At 40.7% G+C, this 24,248-nt stretch overlaps 1 protein-coding gene across 2 annotated transcripts in view; it reads left to right on the forward strand.

Moving 5' to 3' along the window:
- pappa2 (pappalysin 2) overlaps positions 1-24,248 on the forward strand; it is a 90,817-nt gene that overhangs the window by 59,776 nt on the left and 6,793 nt on the right. For both annotated transcript variants that reach the window (XR_005209209.1, XM_037788020.1), the window contains exons 22-26: positions 2,586-2,760; positions 4,294-4,426; positions 6,416-6,537; positions 13,333-13,404; positions 23,760-23,858. Coding sequence is in view for 1 of the 2 variants with exons in the window: in XM_037788020.1 (XP_037643948.1) it covers positions 2,586-2,760; positions 4,294-4,426; positions 6,416-6,537; positions 13,333-13,404; positions 23,760-23,858 (601 nt within the window). In the remaining variant the exon portion in view is untranslated. The remainder of the gene's footprint in view (positions 1-2,585; positions 2,761-4,293; positions 4,427-6,415; positions 6,538-13,332; positions 13,405-23,759; positions 23,859-24,248) is intronic.

The raw sequence follows: 24,248 nt of genomic DNA on the forward strand, positions 1-24,248 counted from the left end.
CAGGTTCATACTTGTATTTGGGGTTTCTACTAGAACATGTTTACATGCTTTGATGTTCAAAAAACACATTATTTTTCTCATACTGTCTGTCTGAATATACCTGTATTCACCCTCTGTCTGAAATGCTCCGTTTAACACCTGTCTCTTTAAGTCCCCCCTCCTGAAAAAGCCCAGTCTGCTCTGATTGGCTTGTGAGAATGATGAAAAATATGAACCTGCAAGTGACATACATCAGACCGGCAATACGTCATCCAGAGTAGACTCTCATGACCACGCCACCTTTTGGGGGAAATCAATCTCGTGTCCCTCATAGACGGTAACAGAGTAAAGAGAAGTTGAAACATGTCGTCAACTTCTACTTTGAACAAACCAGTAATAGTAATAACGCTATGCCGAAGAGTTGCTGTGTAGTTGGTTGCACCAACAATAAATCCTAAAATGCTGATCTCCGATTTGTTCCCCTGCCGTGTCCTAAAAAAGATATAATAGAGGGTCTTTATGGTTCATAGCTATAGACCAGACCAGCATGGCGTCATCGCCGAGGCTGCGCTCCCTTTTGGGGGAAAGAAACTCGCCGCCACAGGAGAGAAAATGGAAAAATGCCAAAAAGCCGTTGTGCAGCGGGTTAACCGAGGCTTTCATACTGAGATTTGAGGCACATACGTGAATATTCACTGTCAGTGTGCTAAATCACTAAATGATGCTGGTGACAGTGACAAGCATGGCTAGCTAACGTTAGCTTGAGTGGGAGGCTACTGCAGTAATACATTAACGTTATAGCAGCAAACACTTAGCCTAACGTGATTCAAACAAATATGTAGAGATGTCTGGATAAGCAATATCCGGCCACTGTGTTGGACGGGGGAAGACTGAAGGGACATGGCGGTGATAATTTATTAAGGTATTGCAATGATGAATGCATACAAACTGGTCAAAATGACAATCCAAACATCCGTCAAATTGCATTGACATCTATGGGATCTTTTATCCCCCAAAAGGGGGCCTTGACTTAAGTACCTTTATGTGCCGGTCTGATGTACAGGAAGGGAAGCCACATGTTTTCTGATCTAGGCAGGCCACAGAAAACTGACTGGCTTATCATATTTCACAGTTTGTGGGTTGGTAGGAACTCAAGATACACAAATGTATTATGATATGTCTCCTTTAAATCCTCCACAATAGAGCAAATTCTGTATAATATCCTCTTTTGTTTCTCTCCCAGTGGGTTCTGTGTTCTGATTGACACCTTAAATTATCGTAGAGGTTGATTTTTTTCAGGGATATTATTTCTTTTTATGTACAAGGACATAAAAAAACTGCAAGAAGAATGGATCACATAATTGCGGGTTGTGCGATGCCTTTAAATACTAATCCGTGTAGACAGTAGACCAAAGTCAACGCAGTGTTTTATCACGCAGGCCTCCCTGCGTAATGGAGGAAATTCCTTCTTTTCCTTTATTTTACAAGAATCCCATTACGCACTGCTTGATAAAATTAGGATATTTGATTTAGATATTTTTATGTAACAGTGAATTGCATGAACACCCAAACCTCACGTCTTAAATATATCGATGGGTACAATTTAAAGAGGCATGTTTTTGGTCCATCATCTGCGGAAACCATGTTGTGTTTCTAAACATGCTGGCATTAGGGTCCAATAAAACATGTACCGCTGCGTCATTACTTAGCCAATTGTATCCTCTGGTTAACTGCTCATTACTGAACACAGCTCACGTGTTGTTAATGACATGAGGGTTTTCTAATGGGAGGAGACGCTTTAGATGGAGTCAGCTGCCTCTCGTCACACATTTCAGCTCATGTACCACATAATACGGTAATGCTACATTTTCATTGCTGTCTTGAATTGTAATTAAAATGCATTAAATATCTAACAAGCTGACTTTTACTCTCATATAAGGCCAGCAAAAAAATATACATTTTATAGTTTTTATACATTCAATTTCCACCCAAATACGGTGAAAAAGTATCTTTATGAGTTGTGTTTTCTCAAACATATGCAGCTATTAAAGGACTTTACTCCTACCCTTGACACATGTACCCACATAAATGTATTTTGTAACACATACGGTTGCATTTACACACTACATGCACCACCCATGAGATCATTTTTTTTTTTTACTGTAGAATGGGCAGTCCTCTGCGCTTGGTATGTGTGTCGTTATTGAAACAGTAAAAGTAAAAGTTTGTTATAGTAAACCTCGGTACATCCAACGTTTTTTTTTTATAAATTTGTGAATGAATGTTCTGAATGATGCAACACAATCGGGTTTCAGCCGCCATAAAATGTCCGTTACTTATTATACAAAACTTTTTTTAAAGGGGACATATCGTGCTCATTTTCATGTTCATACTTGGGTTTCTACTAGAACATGTTTACATCCTTTAAAGCTGCTGCTGTTGCTTTTATAAAAAAAAATACTTTTTAAAATATTTGCTCAAAGTGTGTTTTTAATGATATGTCAGCTTTAACTCCTTGAATTTAATAATTTAAACTCTGAACCATGTTGTTCCTTAGAAATTAAGAGCACTTAAGAGATTAATTAATTTACTCCTGTTGTCTCCAGGAAGTACTTCAAGCTGGAGTGCCTGGAGGGGGGGCAGTGGGAGGAAAGTAGCTGTGAGCCCATATCCTGCCCAGCCCTACCTGATGTGTACCAGGGCATGTATACCTGCACCAATGGCCTGTACTATGACACCCGCTGCACCCTGCAATGCCCAGATGCTACAGATACCGCAAATGTAAGATTCCAACAGCTGTCCATTTATTCCTCAGGTCAAATAGAAGGATTTTTTGGTCACTTCATTATATCAACACAGTCATGTGACCATCAAGTCAATTTTAGATCAGTTGGACGGGGTGAGAAACTTGTTTCCTCTAAACTGGAAGCTATTAAACTCTGTCATGATGTAGTAAAAAGGATCCATCCATCCATCTATCTATCTATCTATCTATCTATCTATCTATCTATCTATCTATCTATCTATCTATCTCTCTATCTATCTATCTATCTATCTATCTCTCTATCTATCTATCTATCTATCTATCTATCTATCTATCTATCTATCTATCTATCATCAATCATCTATCATCAATCATCCATCCATCCATCTATCATCCATCCATCTATCATTAATCATCCATCCATCTATCATCCATCCATCCATCCATCCATCTATCATTAATCATCCATCCATCTATCATCCATCCATCCATCCATCATCTATCATCTATCATCTATCATCAATCATCAATCATCCATCCATCTATCATCCATCCATCCATCTATCTATCCATTCATCCATCAATCTATCCATCTATCATCCATTCATCATCCATCCATCCATCCATCTATCCATCTATCATCAATCCATCCATCTATCCATCCATCCATCTATCATCAATCCATCCATCCATCCATCCATCCATCCATCTATCCATCCATCCATCAATCATCTATCATCAATCATCCATCCATCCATCTATCCATCCATCCATCCATCCATCCATCCATCCATCCATCAATCAATCTATCAACTATCATCCATCCATCATCTATCATCAATCATCCATCCATCAATATATCATCCATCAATATATCATCCATCTATCATCCATCCATCCATCCATCCATCCATCCATCCATTAATATATCATCCATCCATCCATCCATCTATCATCAATCCATCCATTTACCATCCATCCATCCATCCATCCATCCATCCATCCATCCATCCATCCATCCATCCATCCATCCATCCATTAATATATCATCCATCATCTATCATCCATCCATCCATCCATCCATCCATCCATCTATCATCAATCCATCCATTTACCATCCATCCATCCATCCATCCATCCATCCATCCATCATCCATACATCCATCCATCTATCCATCTATTCATCTATCATCCATCCATCATCCATACATCCATCCATCTATCCATCTATCATCCATCCATCCATCCATCCATCCATCGTCTCTAGAATCCACATTTAGTGTGCGTGTTAAAAAGATGATCTGATAAAAGTATTTAAAGTGTTTTTCATCTGAAGGATGTCATCTGTCAATACCTGTCTGTATAGGGAACTTCATGTAACTGCTCAACAATGTAAAACAATAACAGACTGTCAAATTGTGGTTGGAACTAAACTGACTGAATCTGTTTCTCTTGAGCTGTGTGAAGAACAGTGCAGCAGAAGTGTAGGCTGCACGCAGTTCATTCGATGACCACAATGAACTGTATGTCGTATCTGTGCTTGTTTCCAGAAGGAGATTCGCTGCACTAAGGAGGGCGAATGGACTGCCGAGTTCACCATGTGCTCCAAGCTCCAGGGATCGTGCTCTCCTCCTCCCGATCTCAACTCTGTAGAGCACAGCTGTGACCAGGGGATGGATGTCGGTGAGTGTAACCTTCTTTCAGGGATGAGAGTGTAATCCATCAAAAATAAACAGTCCTGATTTTATACTCTTCCTTCTGTCAAACTAAAATAAAGACACACACAGTAGCCTGCCTGGTCTTTGGCTTGTCTGGTTACACACCACTCGACTGAACAGACAGAGCAATCACGGCGGTAGAGCACCTTTTTGTCAACACTCGTGCTTCTTCTCCTCTTCTCACACTCATTCCTCCTTTTCTATTGATACTCGGTTTAGATTTGAGTCATCGACCAGCTCATGCTATATAAAATACTTAAAGGGGACATATCATGCTCATGTCCAGGTTAATAGTCGTGTTTTGGGTTTCTACTAGAACTCGTGTACGTGCTTTAATGTTAAAAAAACACATCATTTTACTCATACTATCCGTCTGAAACGCTCCATTTTAGTGCCTGTCTCTTTAAAGGTATAATATATAATAGTTGTCGGTAGCGAGCGACAGGGGGAAAGAGAGAGCAGTGATGGTGAAGCGAGCTATAGAGTGAATGAAGAGAGGGGGCGGCGTTAGCGAGAACAAGGCAGTGAATCAGAGAAATAAAACGTCATTGTGTGATTGTTTCACAGCAGTTAGGTTGTAAAGCACAAATAAACACGACCACAACACTGGACAACCCTGTGGGAAGATGCACAGTTGCCGGATTTTGAATGATTGCCGAGGGGCGTTACAACCTGAATGGGCTGCACACCCAATGCACTTAATTAATTGGCTGGGGGTTACGCCCCCACATGGGGCACAAAAGCTCTTTGCTGACCCTCAGAAGAGTTCCAAACACAGCAAAATAAGAAGAAAAGAGAAAATACAGGCAGAGGGCTGCACTGTCTCTGTAGATACAGACACCACCACACACTTCTAGTGGGTCAAAAGATAAGAATAAGTATATGGTGCACCTTTGCAAAGGTAGTTCTCAAGCTGAGGGCGGTATATTCTAATGAGCCTGCATGTGACATAGGAAGGGGAGCCGAATCTGAATGGCTTTTTGAATCACAGCCCACAAAAAGCAGCCCACTGGGTCATCTTATTTCACAGTTTTTGTAGGTTTGTCGGCACAAGCACTTCTTCTCCCAACGGACAAAATGAAGAGTATACATTAGTATACAGTACACAAGTTTGAGAGGATACAACAGATACCACACATTGATGGTGTTAAATAAGTTTGTCTGGCCAATTACACCGCAGTGCTATTTCAACTGGTACATACTGTATATATCCCATGAAGGTCTAGTGTGTGTATTTTGATGCAGATCTCAATACAGATGCAAATAAAAAAACAAAACTTTTTCTATTGTTAAGAAACCACTTAGAGAATTAAACACACACTCTGAGTGCTTTGTATTGTGTAAATACTGAGACGCATTTCTAGGCATCTCACCACACTGATCCAATGCAAACAGCAAAATACATATACTCTACTAACTTCTTATAGTACTAATTTAAGTTTTTTACTACTACAGTTTCCTAAATGTGCGTGCCCAGTGTTAAATGGAATGCGTGCATGCTTAAGCACTTTGCATTTATGCATTTAATGTTTGTTGAACAGCACACACGCAGTGTCAAACTGAAAAGTAAATTGTGATACTACACACTGGCAGGCAGATAATACGTGTGTTCTGGAGAGTTTGTCAAGCTATTGAATTACACAGACATATTTTGGTAGATCATTATTAAATGCTTTGTTATTAAATGTCAGGAGGAGACTCCTGAGGACTCGAACCAATAAACAGACTCGCAGCACACAGACACACACACACACACACACACATACACAAACAGTAGAAGCCCTCTGGTTGCCAAAAGTCCCGACCACAGATGACGGTGTGGTCTGAAGCTATGTGGTCTGTTTCTTCCTCAATGTTTGAACATGAATAAATTCAACAGATGCTAATGAGGGTTTGAGGTAAGTGTTATTTGATTTGTGTTTTTTTTTTTTTTCCCCCTAACTTTTCCTTGCAGGTGCTGTTTGCTACCCAACATGCATTGTGGTTCTAGACATGGATCTGCGTGACCCGGTGGTTCTGCCCAATGGCACTACAGTTGACTCTTTAAAGCACTGGATGCTGCCCACCAAAGTCCAGGTGAGACGCCCGAGGCGGGGAGTCGAGTTACTGCAGTTTGGTTTTACTCCAATTTTGAGTTCACTTCAGTTTGATTCTGCTCTGCACCATCACTAATCAAATAGTAAATAAAAATGTTTCTATAACCTATGCATAATTAAAATAATATTCCATGTATATATAATGCAATTTAACCAAAAGGTATTTTGTAAACTCTTCAGTTAAGGTTTATTTAATAAGCTGAATTGGAGTAAAACTAAACACTAACACGTCTTCATTCCACAAATTGAAAAGTAAAAACAGCAGCCAATCAAGAGGAATGTTTTCTATTACAGTTACACAAATAACATTGCCACACATACACAAACATGGACAGGAGACACATACTGTAGCAGCAGATCTTCTGATCTCTTCCTCTGTACACTGACTTCAGTTTCTGCTGACTGGCTGTTTGCTGACATACCAAGAGAGTTTTAGCCAGCAGCTTAGAAATGTTGTCTGTGAACCCTATGAGAGCAGCCCCACCCTGCTCTAAAGGTTCATACTGATGTTTTATGTACTTTACATCGCCATCAATCATTTTCCAAACAATACCATACATATCTTTTTTTAGAGTCATACATAGATAAGCCTTGTCTTTATTGCGAAGTACCCATATGTGCCGGTCTGATGCATAGGAAAGAGGAGCCAAATCTGAATGATTTATTGAATCACATGTTTCCTGAGCTAGACAGCCCACAAAAAAATGACTGGGTTGTCTCATTTTACAGTTTGTGGGTTAGTAGGCACTCCAGATACCCAAAAGAACAGTTTTTCATGACATGTCCCCCATAAATCCTCCACAATAGAGCAAATTCTGTATAATATCCTCTTTTGCTTATTCCCAGTGGGTTCTGTGTTCTGATTGACACCTTCAATTATCATAGAGATTGTTTTTTTTCAGGCATATTATTTATTTTTATGTACAAGGACATAAAAAAAAACTGCAAAAAGAATGGGTAACATATTGTGGGTTTTGGCATGCCTTTAAATACTAATCTGTGTAGACAGTAGATCAAAGTAGACGCAGTGTTTTATCACGCATGCCTCCCTGTGTAACAGGAAATTCCTTTTCTTCCTTTTATTTTCCAAGATTCTTCCAAAAGGGGGCGCAGCCTTGATGTTTTGTGTGTAGCAAGACATATCATGACATTTACCCGCTGATATGGCTCAAGCTTCAAAACCGCTAGATCTTACCCATAATGCAACCCAAAAGTGTCTTTCGTTAGACCCTCCTTGCAATTCCGACATCTTTCAACCTCCAGTTTTTAACACAGGCGTTCTGTAAAGAAAATGTGTTATGACCAAGTCCAACCTTGAGATTACTCATGTGATGTCACTAGTAGAGTAATTCTCTCACACTCAACAAACATTATATCTAACTGTTTTCACAGGCTGAGCAGTTCTCCCAGTGACTAATATGACTTTCAGGGTGCTTTCACATTAGGGACCCGGGCCTGGATCCGAGTACACTTGTACCCAAAGTCCAGTTCGATTGATTAGTGTGAACGCTCCGCACCGTACTCGGGGACAGTTCGTCGATCCGTACTCCAGTCCACTTGAAAAGGTGGTCTGGAGTACAGTTCTTGTGTACTCGGGTATGGTTCGCATCAGAAACACGGAAGTGGACCGCTATTTGATGCGAGTAACGTTAGCAGTTAGCGAGTAGTTTTGAACGGGCAGGCTTTTTTCAACTCCGCCGCTCTCCTCCGAAATCTGTATACGTATAAAACTGTTTCATATCTATGTCTGTATCTGCGCGTGTAGAGTGTTGTTCAACGTGTTGGACAACATGTAGAGTCAGCCTATTTTCACATCAAACTAGAGTTGGTGATTGTTGGAAAGACTAACGACGACGGTTAGTCCAGTTGTTTCTGTCCAGTTTGAATGATGTGTTTTACGATGCTCCGCCACTAGAACAGCTGATCTCAACATAAACAAATACATGTGGGTGATGACACAAGTGTACTTGGGTACCGAACAACTTTACTAATGTGAAAGCTGAGCGGAAAGGGGGGGGGCAATCATACTCGGGCACGGTACGGATCAATCGTACCTAATGTGAAAACGCCCTCACATATAAAATCAGTGAAGTGCTTCCCTAAATTTCAACCTGCAGAACCGTGGATGACTATTCCTTTAAAATGTTTCCATCCCATCATATTCTAAATGCTTTTATCAGAGGATTTTTCAAGTACGTCATTTTTGAAGAAACATCAGATCCTTGTAATTTTGGCTTTTTGGCATGACCATTGTGGTGATATTGTATATCTTAAAATTCACAATATCTGCTATTGGCAGCTTAAGTGCAGTTTTGCGGTTTATCTGAGTCAGTTTGGGAAAATCCACATTTGCCAAAACACTAGTTTTATTGATAAACTGGCATTAAATATATATACTTATATGCTTCAAATCAATGTCCATTTGATCCAGAGCTCAGAGGAGGGGTGCTGCACAGATCAGCTTGCAGAACCGGTTGCACCTGTTGCTAAACTGTTTCAAGTTGCATGATGAGGAATGATGTGGTGGAAAATGAGATAGCTTGATTGGTTTAAATAACCTGCAACTGAGCAAAGGGGTTGTGTTTTTTGCTACCATTCGGAAACTCTTGGCAGGTTTCGTAAAACAGTTGTTGTTTTGCTCGCTTGCTGCCATGACAAACAGTGCTGAGATTTTTTTATACAAAAACACCCATCAGAATGAATAATGCATCCAAACATCTGGTGGTCTGAACAACAGTGTGGAGTACACTGAGCTACTGCTCCAGACAGACTCACTGAGGCACAAAGTTCATTGCAGGTTAAGACAAAGACAACATCTCCTGACTTTGTTAGTAACCTGTTAACAACAGAATTATTATTTCATAAAGTGCTACACCAATGAAAAGGACGACACCTAGGGTTTGTGATTTGTTAGTTTAGAGCTAATGGTGTGTGAAAGGATAGATGAAGGGAGATGATGACTTTCAATTTAGGTGGTTATGGTTATTAGCTGCAACACAAGGCATCCCCACAGATTCATGTCCCCTTAATCCCAGTTACACTGGAAATAAATTATTACCACATTCAAATTTCAAAAGGAGCCAAAGTGGAACAAAATATCCCTCTGAGTCTTCAACAAATGTACTGTGAGATAATTTCCATCTTTTTCTAATCAAGATCAATGATTATTCTTTCAGGTCATGTCCTTGAGTCTACCGCAGTGATCTGCCACATTGTACCAGCTACAGAAAATTGCAGTGGAAATTGGAATAATATAAGCATAAAGAAAAATGTTTTAAATAACACCTTTCCAGTTTAAGTAATCTATTAAGTAATCTAACTATAAAGGAAGGAATCTATGTCTGTGTGTCAATCATATATCTCGAAAACCGTTCATCCGATCGACTTCACACTTGGCGGGAGTATTGCTGCGGAACCAAGGACGTGCAGTGTCAAATTTGGTGCAATTTGGACACGTGACACGTTCAGTATCAGTGTGCTACCTCCGGATAATATTGTAATGGTTATATTTTGTGAGTCAAATCTGAATCTGCAATGTAACCCGTAACATTTCTCTGTCAGGTTAATGTAGTACTACTGTGTTTCCCTCTGAAGTAGAAGTACATAGTAAGTAGTATACAGTTGAGTTGCATATTTTTTTAAGTGCTTTGGGGGCCCTTTGTGAGATATTTCAGGGTACAATGAGTTCAAATTAGGGCTGTCAATCGATTCAAGTATTTAATCTCGAATAATCTCATCAATCTCAAATATAGTCCAGAAACCCTCACATCATTATCATACTTTACATTATCATAAAGTGGGCATGTCTTGAAAGGGGAGACTCGTGGATACCCATAGAACCCATTTTCATTTGCATATCTTGAGGTGAGAGGTCATGGGACCCCTTTGAAAATGGCCATGCCAATTTTTTCTTGCCAAAATTCAGCGCACGTTATTTAGTCTCCTTCGCGACAAGCTAATATGATGGATTCCTTAGGTTTTTCTGGTTTCATATGATGCCAGTATCTTCACTCTAGCTTTACAACTGTGCCCGCTACAACCTAAAAATCGCAAGTTGTGTTTATGCGTTAAAGAAATGAATGGCGTTAAAACAAATTTGCGCTAACGCGTTATTATCGCGTTAACTTTGACAGCCCTGGTTAGAATAGTAACATGATTCAATCTTTTTCATATCTAAACATCATAAGAAATCTACAGCTGTTTGGGGCCTTTCTAGTTGGGGCACCAGGCAGTTGCCTACCAAGCCTAACGGTAAAGTCTGCCCAAGCATTCAGTTCGGTCTCAACAGGCATGTTTTGAACCTCAATGTGACCAAAAGCACTTCTTGAAATAGACATATTTTGCAGTGAATGTAGTAAACTAAACAAATAAAGTACATAATTTATTTTTCAATAGAAATGATCTCAAATTCAAAAGTCTCTCTGAGTAAACGAGAACGCCTAAAAACGAATCCCTGTGTCAAATTGCAGCTGAGATTTCATCACAATATGTGCAAATGTGTTTCATATCAGATGTTTGACTGAATCATTGGCAAGACAGTATTTTTTAAAATGTTTTAGGAAAATATATTTAATTCCCGGCTGCATCGGCTAATCACACACTACCACGGAACAAAATCCAACTCGTTATCATTCAAGTGTTTTTAGCATTACTGGAAATATCACAGGCAGATAGCAAGAGTAAAGGTTCCAGTTGACGTCAAACCTTTTTAGGAAATAAGCACATCTCTCATACACACAGTGTATACAAGTCGCTGTGAACAAACCCGTAGGAATGTCAGAGTTAGAGCGCTGTTGTTTGGCTTTAAAGGCGGGTCGTGTTACCCAATATCATATAATATAATATCTCAGGAATCGCTTCTACGTTAATGCTGTCGCAAACACTGCTCCGGTTTCGCCTAACTTTTGGGTGGTCAGTCAGCCAGCCAGCCAGCCAGTTAATCCACCCCTTGCCAAGGTCAAATACTTGGATGGAGGTCTGGTTACTTGCGCCATATCTCTGGCACTGCCTTGTGATATCGAGGCATTGTGCTATCTCAAATCTCAGAATCAGGTCTCCCACGGTGGGTCAGGCTGCACAGAAAAATCACAGGGGAGGATCCCCTTTCTCTGTCCATATTTTTTAGTCAATCAGCTATCTGCTTAACCACCTTGTAAATTCCTGGGGTCAAATAGATGACAGAAGACCACAGCCTAACCCAAATTTCACCACACAATTTTGAGTTTTGCCTCCACTTAAGTTGTATAAAATAATTATTTTTGTTCCATCACAAGGTTTTCATGCAGACAAACACTGCAAAAAAGGGCAGCTTGAAATTGTCCTAATGTATTGCATGTGTCCGTGAAAACAATACGATATCTGCAAGTCTGCAATCAGAATGAGTGCAAGATGTAGTCTTGTTCATGTGTTATATAACTGTTCATGGTAGGGCAGGCCAAGTACTAGTGGATCATTGGCAGAAAAAGGTACAATAACTGTATTTAGCCCACATTATTACTGATAATATTACATTATTGTGTTTTTGGTGATCTCCCTGACATTTTTTTTTCTGGTGTTTATAGTGTATATTTTCACAGAAACTATGGGCAGAATCCTGTGAAATTTACAATGCGCATTCATTCTCCCCAGAGGATGAACAATAACCACCGATGACACTTGATGAGCTTTTTCCTCTACACCACCATCAGGCCAAAATTCAAAGTTTTTACACAATATCCTATAATAATCTAATAGATGTATTGCTATGAAATTTGTTTCGAACATTCATGCTCCTGGTGACAGAACAGCCTACTTAGATTTGAGCCACTCACATTTTATTGAATTTGAAATAAACATGGCGTAGGATTTGGTAAACAAGCCACAAGGTCCATTAGTAGCTGTTCTGGTTTTGCTTTTGTTGTCTTTAAAGTTGAGTTTGAAAATCATTTCTTGATCTTGGCAACAACAATCTCACCATAAGGTCTGACTCATATGATCTATGACTTGAAAACAACATTAAAGAATATGTTTAGCTGTCAATTCATGTATCAGAATACGAGAGAAAATATGTTATGTTAATCAACACTCACAGGTGAAAAGAGATAGCAAAATGGACTGGTGGCGCAGGCTGATGTCAAACACCGTTTGTAGATATACCGACAAGTGGGAATGCACTGTAATTTTTGTATATCCACGAAATTAATTTGTATGTAATCCAAGTAATTGTTAACGAGGAAATATAAAGAGCGACAAACGCCGCAAAAAAAAACCTCCAGACCTTCGCCCAGGAGACTGGTGTTTGTACCCCGTGTGAAACCAGAAGTCAACATTGATTTATTTGTCACATAACTCACGTACTTATGTTACACCACTTCTGGAGTTACTTTAACCCCAACCACAATCTTTTACCAAACCTAAACGAAAAGACAAGCAGAAATTGACACATGTTGTTGGACATTCGTAGGAAAACGCACGAAAAATGAGGAATAACTTTTCACAAGATATCATACAAACCGTTGTATGGAGACACGTTGGGTGGTTTGATATTTCAATCTTCACTTTAAAACTCACTCTGTGAGGTGGTTGGCATTATCTTCCATCTACGGGTACTTAATGGATTAAATCAATGGCTCTACCTGAACAAGTACTACTTTGGAGCCTCAAGCTTATGAAACTCCTACAAAACTGCTTTTGTGCCTTTTGAGTGTGATATTGTTTTCCATGGCAAACACAGTGGTTATCCATGTCCTGTGACTGCATTGCTCAATCGTTTGTTCTCACGTGCTTTGTTTTCCAGAGCATAGTCTGCACAGGGCTGATGAAGTGGTACCCTGACCCGCAACACATCCATTGCATCCAGTCATGTGAGGTAAGAGTCCAAACAGCCAAGCAGTCTTGCATCAAATACAGGAGTACGTGCAAATACTTTCCATCCAGATATCAGCCTCTTTGAAACTGTTGAATGAGTGAATGACTATTTTAGTCTTGGCTGATACTGCATCTGGCCAACGACTAGAAACTTATTTGCTGCAGCTGATGTTTTTAATGTGGTGAGAAGAGAGAACAGTTCAAAGAAGTGAAAGTCAACAAAGTGGTTATGGCTGCATGTACCTTCTTGTACTGTACATTTGGTGGTTTACGTGCATGTTTCCGTGTTTCCACTGCATGGTACGACTCTGCTTGACCCAACTCACATTTGGTACCAGGGCATTTTCTCTATGCCGTGTTTCCACTGCAGATAGTTCCCCCTCAGTGTAGGCGTGATTCTCAGCTGATCGGCTTAGCGATGGCGCTTGAAACTGCTGTGACATAATCTTCCATCGGACACTCGCCGAATCATTTCAACGGCAACCAAACAGAGGAACGTCTGCACTTTGTCAGTTGTATGATGTAGTGTACGTAGTGTGTCCGGCGTAGTGTACAGCGTAGGTTTGCGTGCTGTCATTTTTAAAAATCTGGGTTGAGTGAATTCAAAATTGCGGTCGCTATGCCCCGTGTCAAGCTTGTGACGATTCGCTCTGACCAATCAGTGGTCTGCAGTGTTTTAACGCCATCTTCGAGTATCGGCTCAGGTCGCTTGGAACCTCGACCAAGGTGGTACCAAGAATGGAGTGGTTCTATTGGTACCATCCACGAACTGAACTGAACTGAACTGAACTGAACTGAACTGCTTGGTGGAAATGTGCCACATCTAAGCACCATGGGACTTTGGGAAAATGGTGTTCGCTTGCTTAAACAACTGGTGCATCTGTTTTCACAGACATCTCCGTAGGTGACAGTGTAATTTAGTTCTTACATACCATGTCTACTATGTGCTAATGTTTTGCTTTCAAAGCCTCAAGGTCAGGGAGGAGATGTCAGTTTGGCTTTCATTCCGTTATTATCAAGGATATTTTATGAATGTCGAGATAGGGAATACTTAATCCTTAAAACAATTACACCATTTCTGGGCATAACCGCATTAAATTTACTGCCCTAGCCAGACTTTTCCAATATTAAACATGAAGCAAAACAGACTGTATCCCTGTTGTCATCACTATTCAAGATACCGGAGCCAGTGTGCAATGTGCTTCACATTTCCTGATGACAAATCTCAGGCAGAAATTTATATTCTCACACTTAAAACTTTACAAGAATCCTTTTGAAATCTGTCCAAAGAACCTTTTTTTTTTTTTTTTTACTAGGATCTTGGCATTGCCAAACGTTGTTAGGCCTGCCAAAACTAATGGATTATCTGATAAAGGAAAATAAATGATTCACTGCATTATGTTGGATTAAGATTAATTATTTAGGCTGACACAAGGCATTTAAATCTTTCTGCCTGGTTCAAAAACAGTCTCTAGTGTGTTTCTGTTTTACAAAGGGAGCAGAATAAAGTGTCCTGTTTATTGACAAGATAACAAGATCTAGTTTCTTGTGAATTTACGTGTAATTTCAAGGAAAATAAATTAGATTTGTTTTAGAAACCACAGCTGGATACGTTTCGTAGTAACATTTATCTGGTTAGTTTGACAGGTCAGATGTAAAAAAGTGTTAGCAAGTCAATATAAGACAAAAGATGAGTACTGTTTCTAGGTAATTTAAAAAAAATGAAAGACCAAAACAGAACAAAGTCAACTACAAGTTCAACCACTTTAAAGTGAGCCATCACCACAACTGGCCAAAATACATCCACTGATGAAGACTGACATTATACTGAAAGTTCCAGAAAGAAAAACTAAGTGGACCTTGAGTTGTGATTATTCACTGTGACAAATTCCATTGTTTAAGGTGACCTCTGACCTTTCATCTGGTGCCACCATCAGGCCAAATTTTCCGCTTGTACTCAAGTAATATCAAACGTAATTGACAGATTACCATGAATTTTTCCTGAGCATATTCAAGCCCTCGGGGGTAAAAATTCCTCAGATTTTGATGACCTCATGGTCTTCCTTAACCTGACGCACCAGATGGTTTGTTTACACAAAACCATCTGAGAAGCCGTAATTGGAAACAGTTTGGAAAAGGGCAGACACTTTAAAAAAAAAATACTTGGCAGGTGATTGAATGAACCATCTATCAATCAAACTCTTACCGAAGCCAGTCAGTAGAAGAGCAAAAACATCTATTCCATCGAGAAAAGCCTTCAGTGCCGTTCTTTGCTCTTCTTTCAATGAAGAAATACTCTCCAACTGTTGCTATTGCAGCATCTAAAGGCCCAGACACACCAAGCCGACATCAAAGAACTAGCGGCAACGAAGGCCACCCTTTGAGTCGCCTCACGCCGCCTTTGTCTTGGCCAAAAAGTTTCACTCGGACACAGCGCAAAGACTACAGCCGACAGCCAACCACCACGTACTGTATGTTCTGGGCCTGCGTAAGATGAAATAACTCTCCCTATCAGCAGGTAGCTGTATTTGTCATTCAAAAAGGGAAACCGAAGGGCTGCGGATATATAAGCCGTTGTTGTGATTTTTTTAAATGAAATTTCCATTTTGGATGTTGTTCACCCACCGAGCAAAGCACAAACAAACAGCACAAAGAAATACAGTCGGTCAAGTACAAGTCTGATGCACTTCTTAAGATTCAACATGCTGAATCGGCCGAAAAAACTCAGACACGGGCAGAATAGAGCCGATGGTGCGGGACACAGCGCAAAAACTAGGTCGACGGAGGCTCGCTGGCGGCCCCAAACTGTCTGACAGCCGACTGTTGGCTCGGTGTGTCAGGGCCTTAATAGGAGCCGTCACTCTGTGTCGTCATGCCACACACACACATAATTCACACCCTTAGCTGCCAGTAGCTACTCACAAGACGCTGATTGGTCCGGTCACTGTCTGACCGGATACAAATTCATTAAGTGAAGCCTGACAAGATGGATTTTTGTGTGATATGTAATCGAGATATCGCAAAAATCCAGCTGCTGCGGAAGGTCAGGTCTTCCCCCTCCAGCATCTTGCAAGATGACCTCTCCATTACTCTGATAACCACTTCTGGTATGAATAGCAAAATGGTCAGTCTGTTGTTTGTTCCGTCCAACAACTTTATAATGTGAGGTATAATAAACAGCCTCTAGAGGATGCTGTATCACGACTTCAGACTTTTGGGCTTGTTCAATTTCATCATATTTCGCGTGCTTCATGTTTGTATCATAATTGAAAGCTAGTTGCAATTCAACGTCCATATCTACTCAGTAATATTTCAGCAGTGACGGTAAATCATCTAAAATCATAAACCCAGATAGTCCTAGTATTTGGCATTCACCCGTTGGGTTCAGAACTACTGGAACTACCGATGGAACACATAAACTGTTGATGTCTCACGGTATTAAAATATTCTTCCTACCTGCCAGCACTACATTTTCCCCTTCCACCTTCCCGTGAATGTTGCTAGGCAAAACAGTTGCTTATAACCCACTCCTCCATGACAACACTGTAAATTATACCAGACCACATGTGCTGCATATCCACTATGCCAGATCTCATCCAGATGCCATTGCTCCCAATCTTTTCTCTTACTCTGCCTCCCTTTCCATTCTTTCTGAAAACCCAGTTGACAATTAGTGTAGAAGTCAGCTCAGGCATCTTATCAGCACAGCAGTCCCCTGTACAACTGCCAGGCTGAGACTGTTCTGTAATGGTCTCATCTACTTTATAGCCTTAGAAAGAGTTGCATCAGTAACAAATGACCTGCTGTGTCTTACTAGAAGCGTCTTTCTTAGAATGTTCTCAGCATGATTAAAATGTTTGCTGGACCAATAAGGACAAAGAATTTGATAACAGAAAGCCAATTAAATGCATCAACTCATGCATCACTTAATATGAGGCATTTAGGCTATTTAAACCATTTGGTTGGTGGACGCTGTGTTAATCCCCTTGATCACATCATGAAACACTGTATAGTAGCTTTCCAGTCTGAAATAAGTAACATTGAGGATTAGGGATAGTTGTGTTTATATCACAATAGTTCTGCATGAGGCCGGATATACACAAATATAATATTTCGGAGTCTAATCTCACACACAAAGTTCTCCACTGGCTCAAAGAAGCTGGATGTTTGCTGTTTGCTTTAGATGGGGGATCCGGGTTGAAATTTGTTGAAGACAAAGTGGACCAACAGTGAACTCAATAATCTCTCAACACCTGTTGTAACTACAGTTGCAAAACTTCAAGAAGAACTTTTTTTTTCCCATGCATGGCTCTATATCTTCTAATTTCTTTTTGAAACACATAGCTGTTTAATCGAAGACAAACACAACCAAAGCAAATGAACCAAATGAGTCTCTGTAGACTAGAGGCAGCCAGAAGAGTAGAGGTTGTTAGTTCAGACAATTGTTGGACAATTGTTGGACAGCAATTTACAATAAGTGGAATTAAAGTAGTCCAAATGGAGTGAAAACCACAGGTCTCTTCGCAGAGCAAACCATTTGGGAGAGGCTTTCTTAGCATTCCAAATACAAAGCTCACTATCCAAGAAAGAGTCAAGAATTCTTGATCGACTAAGATGGAAATGTGTGACTGCGAGCACATATAACACATCTTCAGATTTTATCACTCGTCAATGGAAATGACAGATTTTACTCAGCTGTACTGTAGCTTCACTCGATAGCTAGGAAGTTTGTTAATTATGTTCCTTAAGATGACTGCTGTTTCCTCCCGGTACATTGAGTGCTATTTCCTGCTGTTTCTTGACAGCACGCATTTTATTTTAAAATGATTCACCTTTGAGTGAATTCTTCCCAAGCTAACCGTCAATCCATTCTCAGTAACATTTCCGGATCCAATTTACAGTGGCAACAGACTAAACGGAGTATGCCAAGTGTGCATTGCCCCAGCCACATCTTCCAGTCCCGCTGTGTTCGCAGGCTGTTCGGCGAATATTATATCTCCAGCATGTTCTAGGTGTTCCCTGGGGTTTCTCCTGAATCTTCCAGTTGGAAGTGCCTGGGATATCTCCACAGGGGGTTGCTCAGGAGGTAACCACTGGGAAAATCTACCAACTCTACTTTATATGGGGCTCACTGGCAGCTGTTTAAGGGCTGGTGAACATCCAGACCCATCAACCCTTGTTCCAGGACATGCTCTACTTCCTCGAAGAGATTTTTTGAAAATGTGTTAACCCAGAGAGTTAGCAGTTAATGCTGGCATTGAGGACTATGACTGCTTTAAGTCCTGGGGGGTGTGATGAATAAATGACACAAAAATGCAAAATACTAGCATGCAAATATTATATGTCAAGGTCTTTTATTGTGAAAGGTAAGAACGGTTGTTTTTGTCAAGGTTGAAAGCAGCAATACAACTTGCCGTCTTGGTTTCGGACTATGGAGCCTCCGTGTTGTTTCATGAAAAGAGGCGCAACTCAACCTGTTCCGCACAACGTGATTGGTTGATGCCTTCATTAATGGTGCGAAAGCTCAGAAAAATCAACCTTGTTCCGATAAAACTACGTCGCTTTTTTTGCCGCGGAATATTCACCGTCTGTTTAAAAGTACGAACAAAATATATTGACATTCAAAAAAATAACGCTGCCGGTGTATAAAGGCCTTTAGAGTTCAGAACCATCCATTGGTGCGGTGTTTTTTGAGGGAAGTCATGAGTCCGATGTTGAATTTTCATGCAGTTGGGACACCTGCACGACTGTATTTCCATACAGCAGAATAGCTCCATTAACTGGGCTGCTTTCCTTGATGTGTTTTAGGAGGTTTAAGGTTCACAGGTGGAAAGGTAGATCGCACCTAACTGCACCTGACTAGCTGCAGGCACTCCACTGGGAGGATGACACATTCAGGGACATTCAGTGTCAGCCAGCCCATTGCTGGAAAACATGTAAGAAGCGGTTCTTCCGTGAAAAGAGGGTTTTACAGGTGACCTGGTGACATAATCGTGTTTTAATATGGAAGTACAAGGAGCAAAAGTTGGCAGACAACTGACAGTGAGTGGCATTTTGAAGTGCAGGCACTGAACTTCAATCATGTGTTCAGATTTTGGCAGTAACATGATTTATTAAATGTGTAAATGAAAAACCTGGTTTCCTTTTTAAAAGGTTAAAGGACACTACCAAAATTTGCTTCAAAGCCCGGCGCTCTTCCTGGGGGCTTGGTCTTACACACATAAGCAACACCCATAGCTGCCAGTAGCTTCTTACAGAATGCTGATTGGTCCATGATCTGACTTTCCGGACACAAACGCATTATTTTGAAGCCTGACCAGACGGATATTCCTGTGATCTTGTGACATTGCGAGAATCCAGCTGCCGTGCAAAGTAAATGATATAGACTCAAAAAGATTACTACTTGATGCTGTGCATTGTTGTACCTCAAAACAGTTCAATCCAAAGTCAGACCAAACCTGAAAGGAACTACACTGGAAACTTCAACCATTCAATAATCTGAGTTCCACAACCAACAGACTATTTGTACTGTTCAAACACAGCAAAAACTGTGCTCCCCAGAGCTTGTGCTCCAACCATAAATATAAAGAAAAACATCTTAAAGAGGCAGTGTCACTTTAGTGAACAGGTTTCACCAGTTAACATGGTTCTAATAGTCAACTTATAATACACTTAAAATATGCCAATCAAAAACATATTGATATAAGATACCACTCATGTATAGACGCGCTGACAACAAAACATTCCTGCTTTAACTGAGTTCTCACAATATTTTTTCTTCTGAGCATATAAAAATAGTCAGTGATTCAGTACTATATGGCCTATATCCCATAATGCCTGGCACACTACGATGGACTGTGTTTTACAATCCCTAGACCCAAACTACAACCACCGTCAACACACATACACACACACAGACCTCCCTTGAACTCCTCGAACTGCCTTTCCTATCAAAAGGAAAAACACTTTGAGTCACGTGGAGAAGAGAAAAGGGCAAACCTTGCACTCCCCCGACTGTTTTCAGAGAGCTCTGGGCAAGAGGGGCGAAGGAGGGAGGAGATGATAAAATGTCTGCGATTAAAAGAATGATACAGATACTTCGTAGGAAGTGGAAAAACAAATATATTTCCGCTTGACATATCTGTGTTTTATAATGTTGTGATGAAGAGCTTCCATGGTGCTGATGACAGCACATGCTCCCCTAGATATAGCCGACGCCAAGAGGTGGGATATTTATGTTAGAGAGGTGTGGGGTTGGCTGCTGCTGCTTTCTATGTCTCTTTTACGCTGATTTGAAGGGAGTTGCTGTATAATGGTAATACACAAACCAGTTGACCTTTTAATTACCCATGGGGGACGAAGGTGTGCAGCCAACTCTGGCTGGTTTAATGCTCTTCGTGGGTCTGTGCATTTCGGTTGAGAGTGAGGTATATGTTTCCTGGAAGGGGAATGTAAATAATAATTAACCTCAACATGACCTCAAAATTAACCTCACGCACGCAAAGTGTGGGGTCCGCTAATTTCAACAGTCTTTATCAAGGAAAAGACGTGTATGTGAAATGGAGATCAAACCCACAACAAAGAGCTCAGCTATGGAAATATGTAAGATTCAAATAAAACTGACAGCAGGCTAAGCAAGTCTGTATTAGACACGACTTCCCCGGACTATAAAGCTAATTCAAAGATTTACGTACTAGTAGTGATTTGGGTGAGGCATCTGGTGCAATTGCTGGTAAAGTATTTACTCAGAAACGGAACGATTAAATAGATTTATTTATGCCACGGCAGTTTAGTTGGGAAAGGCAAGGGGATTCGTCAAGTAGGGAGTTCTTTGAAGTGAAGAGAAAACTGCAGAAATCTTCTCAGCAGCTGCTCTCGCTCCCCCCGCGCAGGTTAGGTAGAACCCCAGGTCTTTGAAATGACTCCATCAGCTCACCGGAGAAAGCCAAAAGTATCTTTGGCTCTCGGCACTTATTTTCATATTGTTGGCACTTCAGGGAAGCCCCCTCAAGGTTTTGCCTAAAACATTAAAAAGGTTTTCATCATGACGTGTTTGAGATTCTATGTAGCTTAAATTCCACAAAATCTGCGTGCCACTTCTCCAGAAGGACTCCCACGCCGGCCAGAGCGTTGCACAATTTTTAGGAATTGTCATTAATAGGTATTTTAAGTAAGGTGAAGCATACCTGAATAGCCATCAAATGACATCTGTCCGTCTACTCTAGTCTATCCTAGTTGAAATAAAAGGTCAGCTAAATGAGATGTTAAAGTAAAACTCTTTTGCTTAATTACATTGAATTAATCTTTATGTCAGTTTGTCACCTTGTTTATCCCGGAGTGCCAAAAGAAACCATTTCCACTCCACGTCTTCGAAAAGACTCCCAAAGTGAAGGCCATTTCTACTTGTGCAGCAGGTCTCGGGGTCATTTATCAGTGCACTCAATATGATGTTTTGATCATAATGCAGTTCAGACTTTAAACAAATGATATGCCACAATCCAAATGACTACCATAGAAGAAGAAATCACGCTAAAAAGTCATAATTGTTAAGCACCATAGGCAGCCACATACACCTTTTACCTACTCTAGCTTTCAAGTAGAGTGACTGTGGATATCATCAGGTTAGGCCATTCTTTCTGCGATGTTCACTGAGTTAGGCCACCGCCAATCTCGGAACCCATCGGCTACCGGTCTGACAATGATTAAGCCTCTGGGGGCCAATATTTCTGGGGTTCTGGTCTAGCCAGCTGTTATCCAGATATCCGGGCCAAGACTTCCTTCTCCGTGCGCCGGTCATTGTTTTACAGAGCGGATTGTTTCACATGTGGCCAAGCTAATAAAAGGCTAAATCTTCGTCAGACGATAGCCGATGGGTTCAGAGATTGCATGTCAGCCAATGCAATACTACTCGGACTACAAACAGACTACAAACTGAAACCAGAACGTTTCCAATACCAAAACATTGTCCCGTTTCCTACAGATTCTTATTGACTGTATATAAGAAGTGGACATAGTCACCATGACGTCACCATTGTTTTGTGGACTGCCGTTTTGAAGCCTTGAGTTTGGCATTTTGGCCATCGCCATCTTGTTTTTTTTTGGAACCAGAAGTGACGAGAGGGTTGAGGCGACCAAAATCTTACAATTAACTTTCATGAAGTGAAAACCCACTGTGAAAGGGTTAAAGTTGTAAGACAAAAACACGGACAACTCCCAGACCAGACAACGCAGTGGTAGCGACCTGTCAATCACAAGATAGCCACGCCCTAAAGCATCCCCTGCTTTATGGTCTATTTGACTCTACATGGGAACATAATTTACTAAATGAACATCATGCTGTATTGAAGAAGACTTGAAACTAGCGATTGAGACCATAAACTCATGTTTACAATGTTTACTGAGGTAATAAATCAAGAGAGAAGTAGGCTCATTTTCTCATAGACTTCTATACAATCAGACTACTTTTTGCAACCAGAGGAGTCACCCCCTGCTGGCTGTTAGAAAGAATGCAGGTTTAAGGCACTTCCTCATTGGCTTCACTTTTCAGAACCGGAGGTCGCCCACTGATTCACATGCAGATATCAGTTTATAGAGATTAGGCCAACACCTCAAGACCTCGTTTGCGTAATCCAACATCCTGTTCATCCCCGTGATATGGAAACATCATGCACATGTTTTACAAAGCTAATGTGGAGGATACATGGGAGAATTATGCTAATGTAAGCTGACCTTAGCATTTAACCATTAAAGACCTAACTAGAAATCATACTTTCAACCAAATATGCAAACAAATCACGCTTAGCTATTTAGCACCTCAGGTAGCTTGCCTCCTACTCCCCATCTGCAACCACTCAGCAGCTTATCATGGAATACTCAGTGCATCCCCGACATTAGCATCGTTGCTTCATATCGGCTGAACTCGTTTGACCCCGGGTGCTTCGGCTTGACATCTGTAGCAAAGGCTTAAGGAGTTGATGTAACCACTAACGTAAAGTGCATGTTAACTCTTTGCTTAATAAATCACTGGCCTACGCTGAATTGGAAACCCGCCTTCATCTCGCTCAAAAGAAAAATGTCACCCTCTCTCATTGGCTGTTGCATAAGCTTTGTCAGAGCAAACTTTCACTGGACTTGGATCACGCTTCACGAGTGTTTATTTTGATTTTTTTTCATTGGACATTTGTTCCAAACAACTTCATTGTATGGCAATGTCTGCCACTTGCTGAAAATCTCTTTTCTGGGATGATGTTGAGTTTTTTTTTTCTTCTTCTTTTGGCCTTCTCTGCCTTCCATGCTGTGTGAGGTCAAATTATCACTTTGGGGAGAACATTAACACTCTTTCTTGTTTGTGTCTAGCCTTTTGGAGGGGATGGCTGGTGTGACACCATCAACAACCGGGCGTACTGCCAGTATGATGGAGGAGACTGCTGCCCGTCCACACTCTCCACCAGAAAGGTACACAAACAGACATTTCCCGTGCTACACCTCCTGTTTACGCAGGAAGAGAAAGATTGATTTTCATCACATTTATACCATCTGTTTTTGTTTTAATTATAAAAAAAAATACTTTTTAGGGGGGGGTTTATTCTTTCAACAAATATAATATAACTTACAAATTTCGTTCCACTTTGTTTAAAAAGGTGGCAAAGTGTTGTTTGGCTCGCTCCGGGCTTGCATCTTAGCAATCAAGACGGAGCTTTAGAAGCCGAAATCTGGACTCGAAGTCAGATTCTTCCTGTTTACAGTAGTAGAAATCTGTCTCTTTTGGCGCGAGCGCCGTTGCCGCTGCGCAGGAGGAGGCTTCTACAGTACTAAGCAAACAAACACAGATCCCCGCTACTTTCC

This window comes from Sebastes umbrosus, chromosome 12, assembly GCF_015220745.1.
Source record: "Sebastes umbrosus isolate fSebUmb1 chromosome 12, fSebUmb1.pri, whole genome shotgun sequence".
In the NCBI taxonomy this organism is placed as follows: domain Eukaryota; kingdom Metazoa; phylum Chordata; class Actinopteri; order Perciformes; family Sebastidae; genus Sebastes; species Sebastes umbrosus.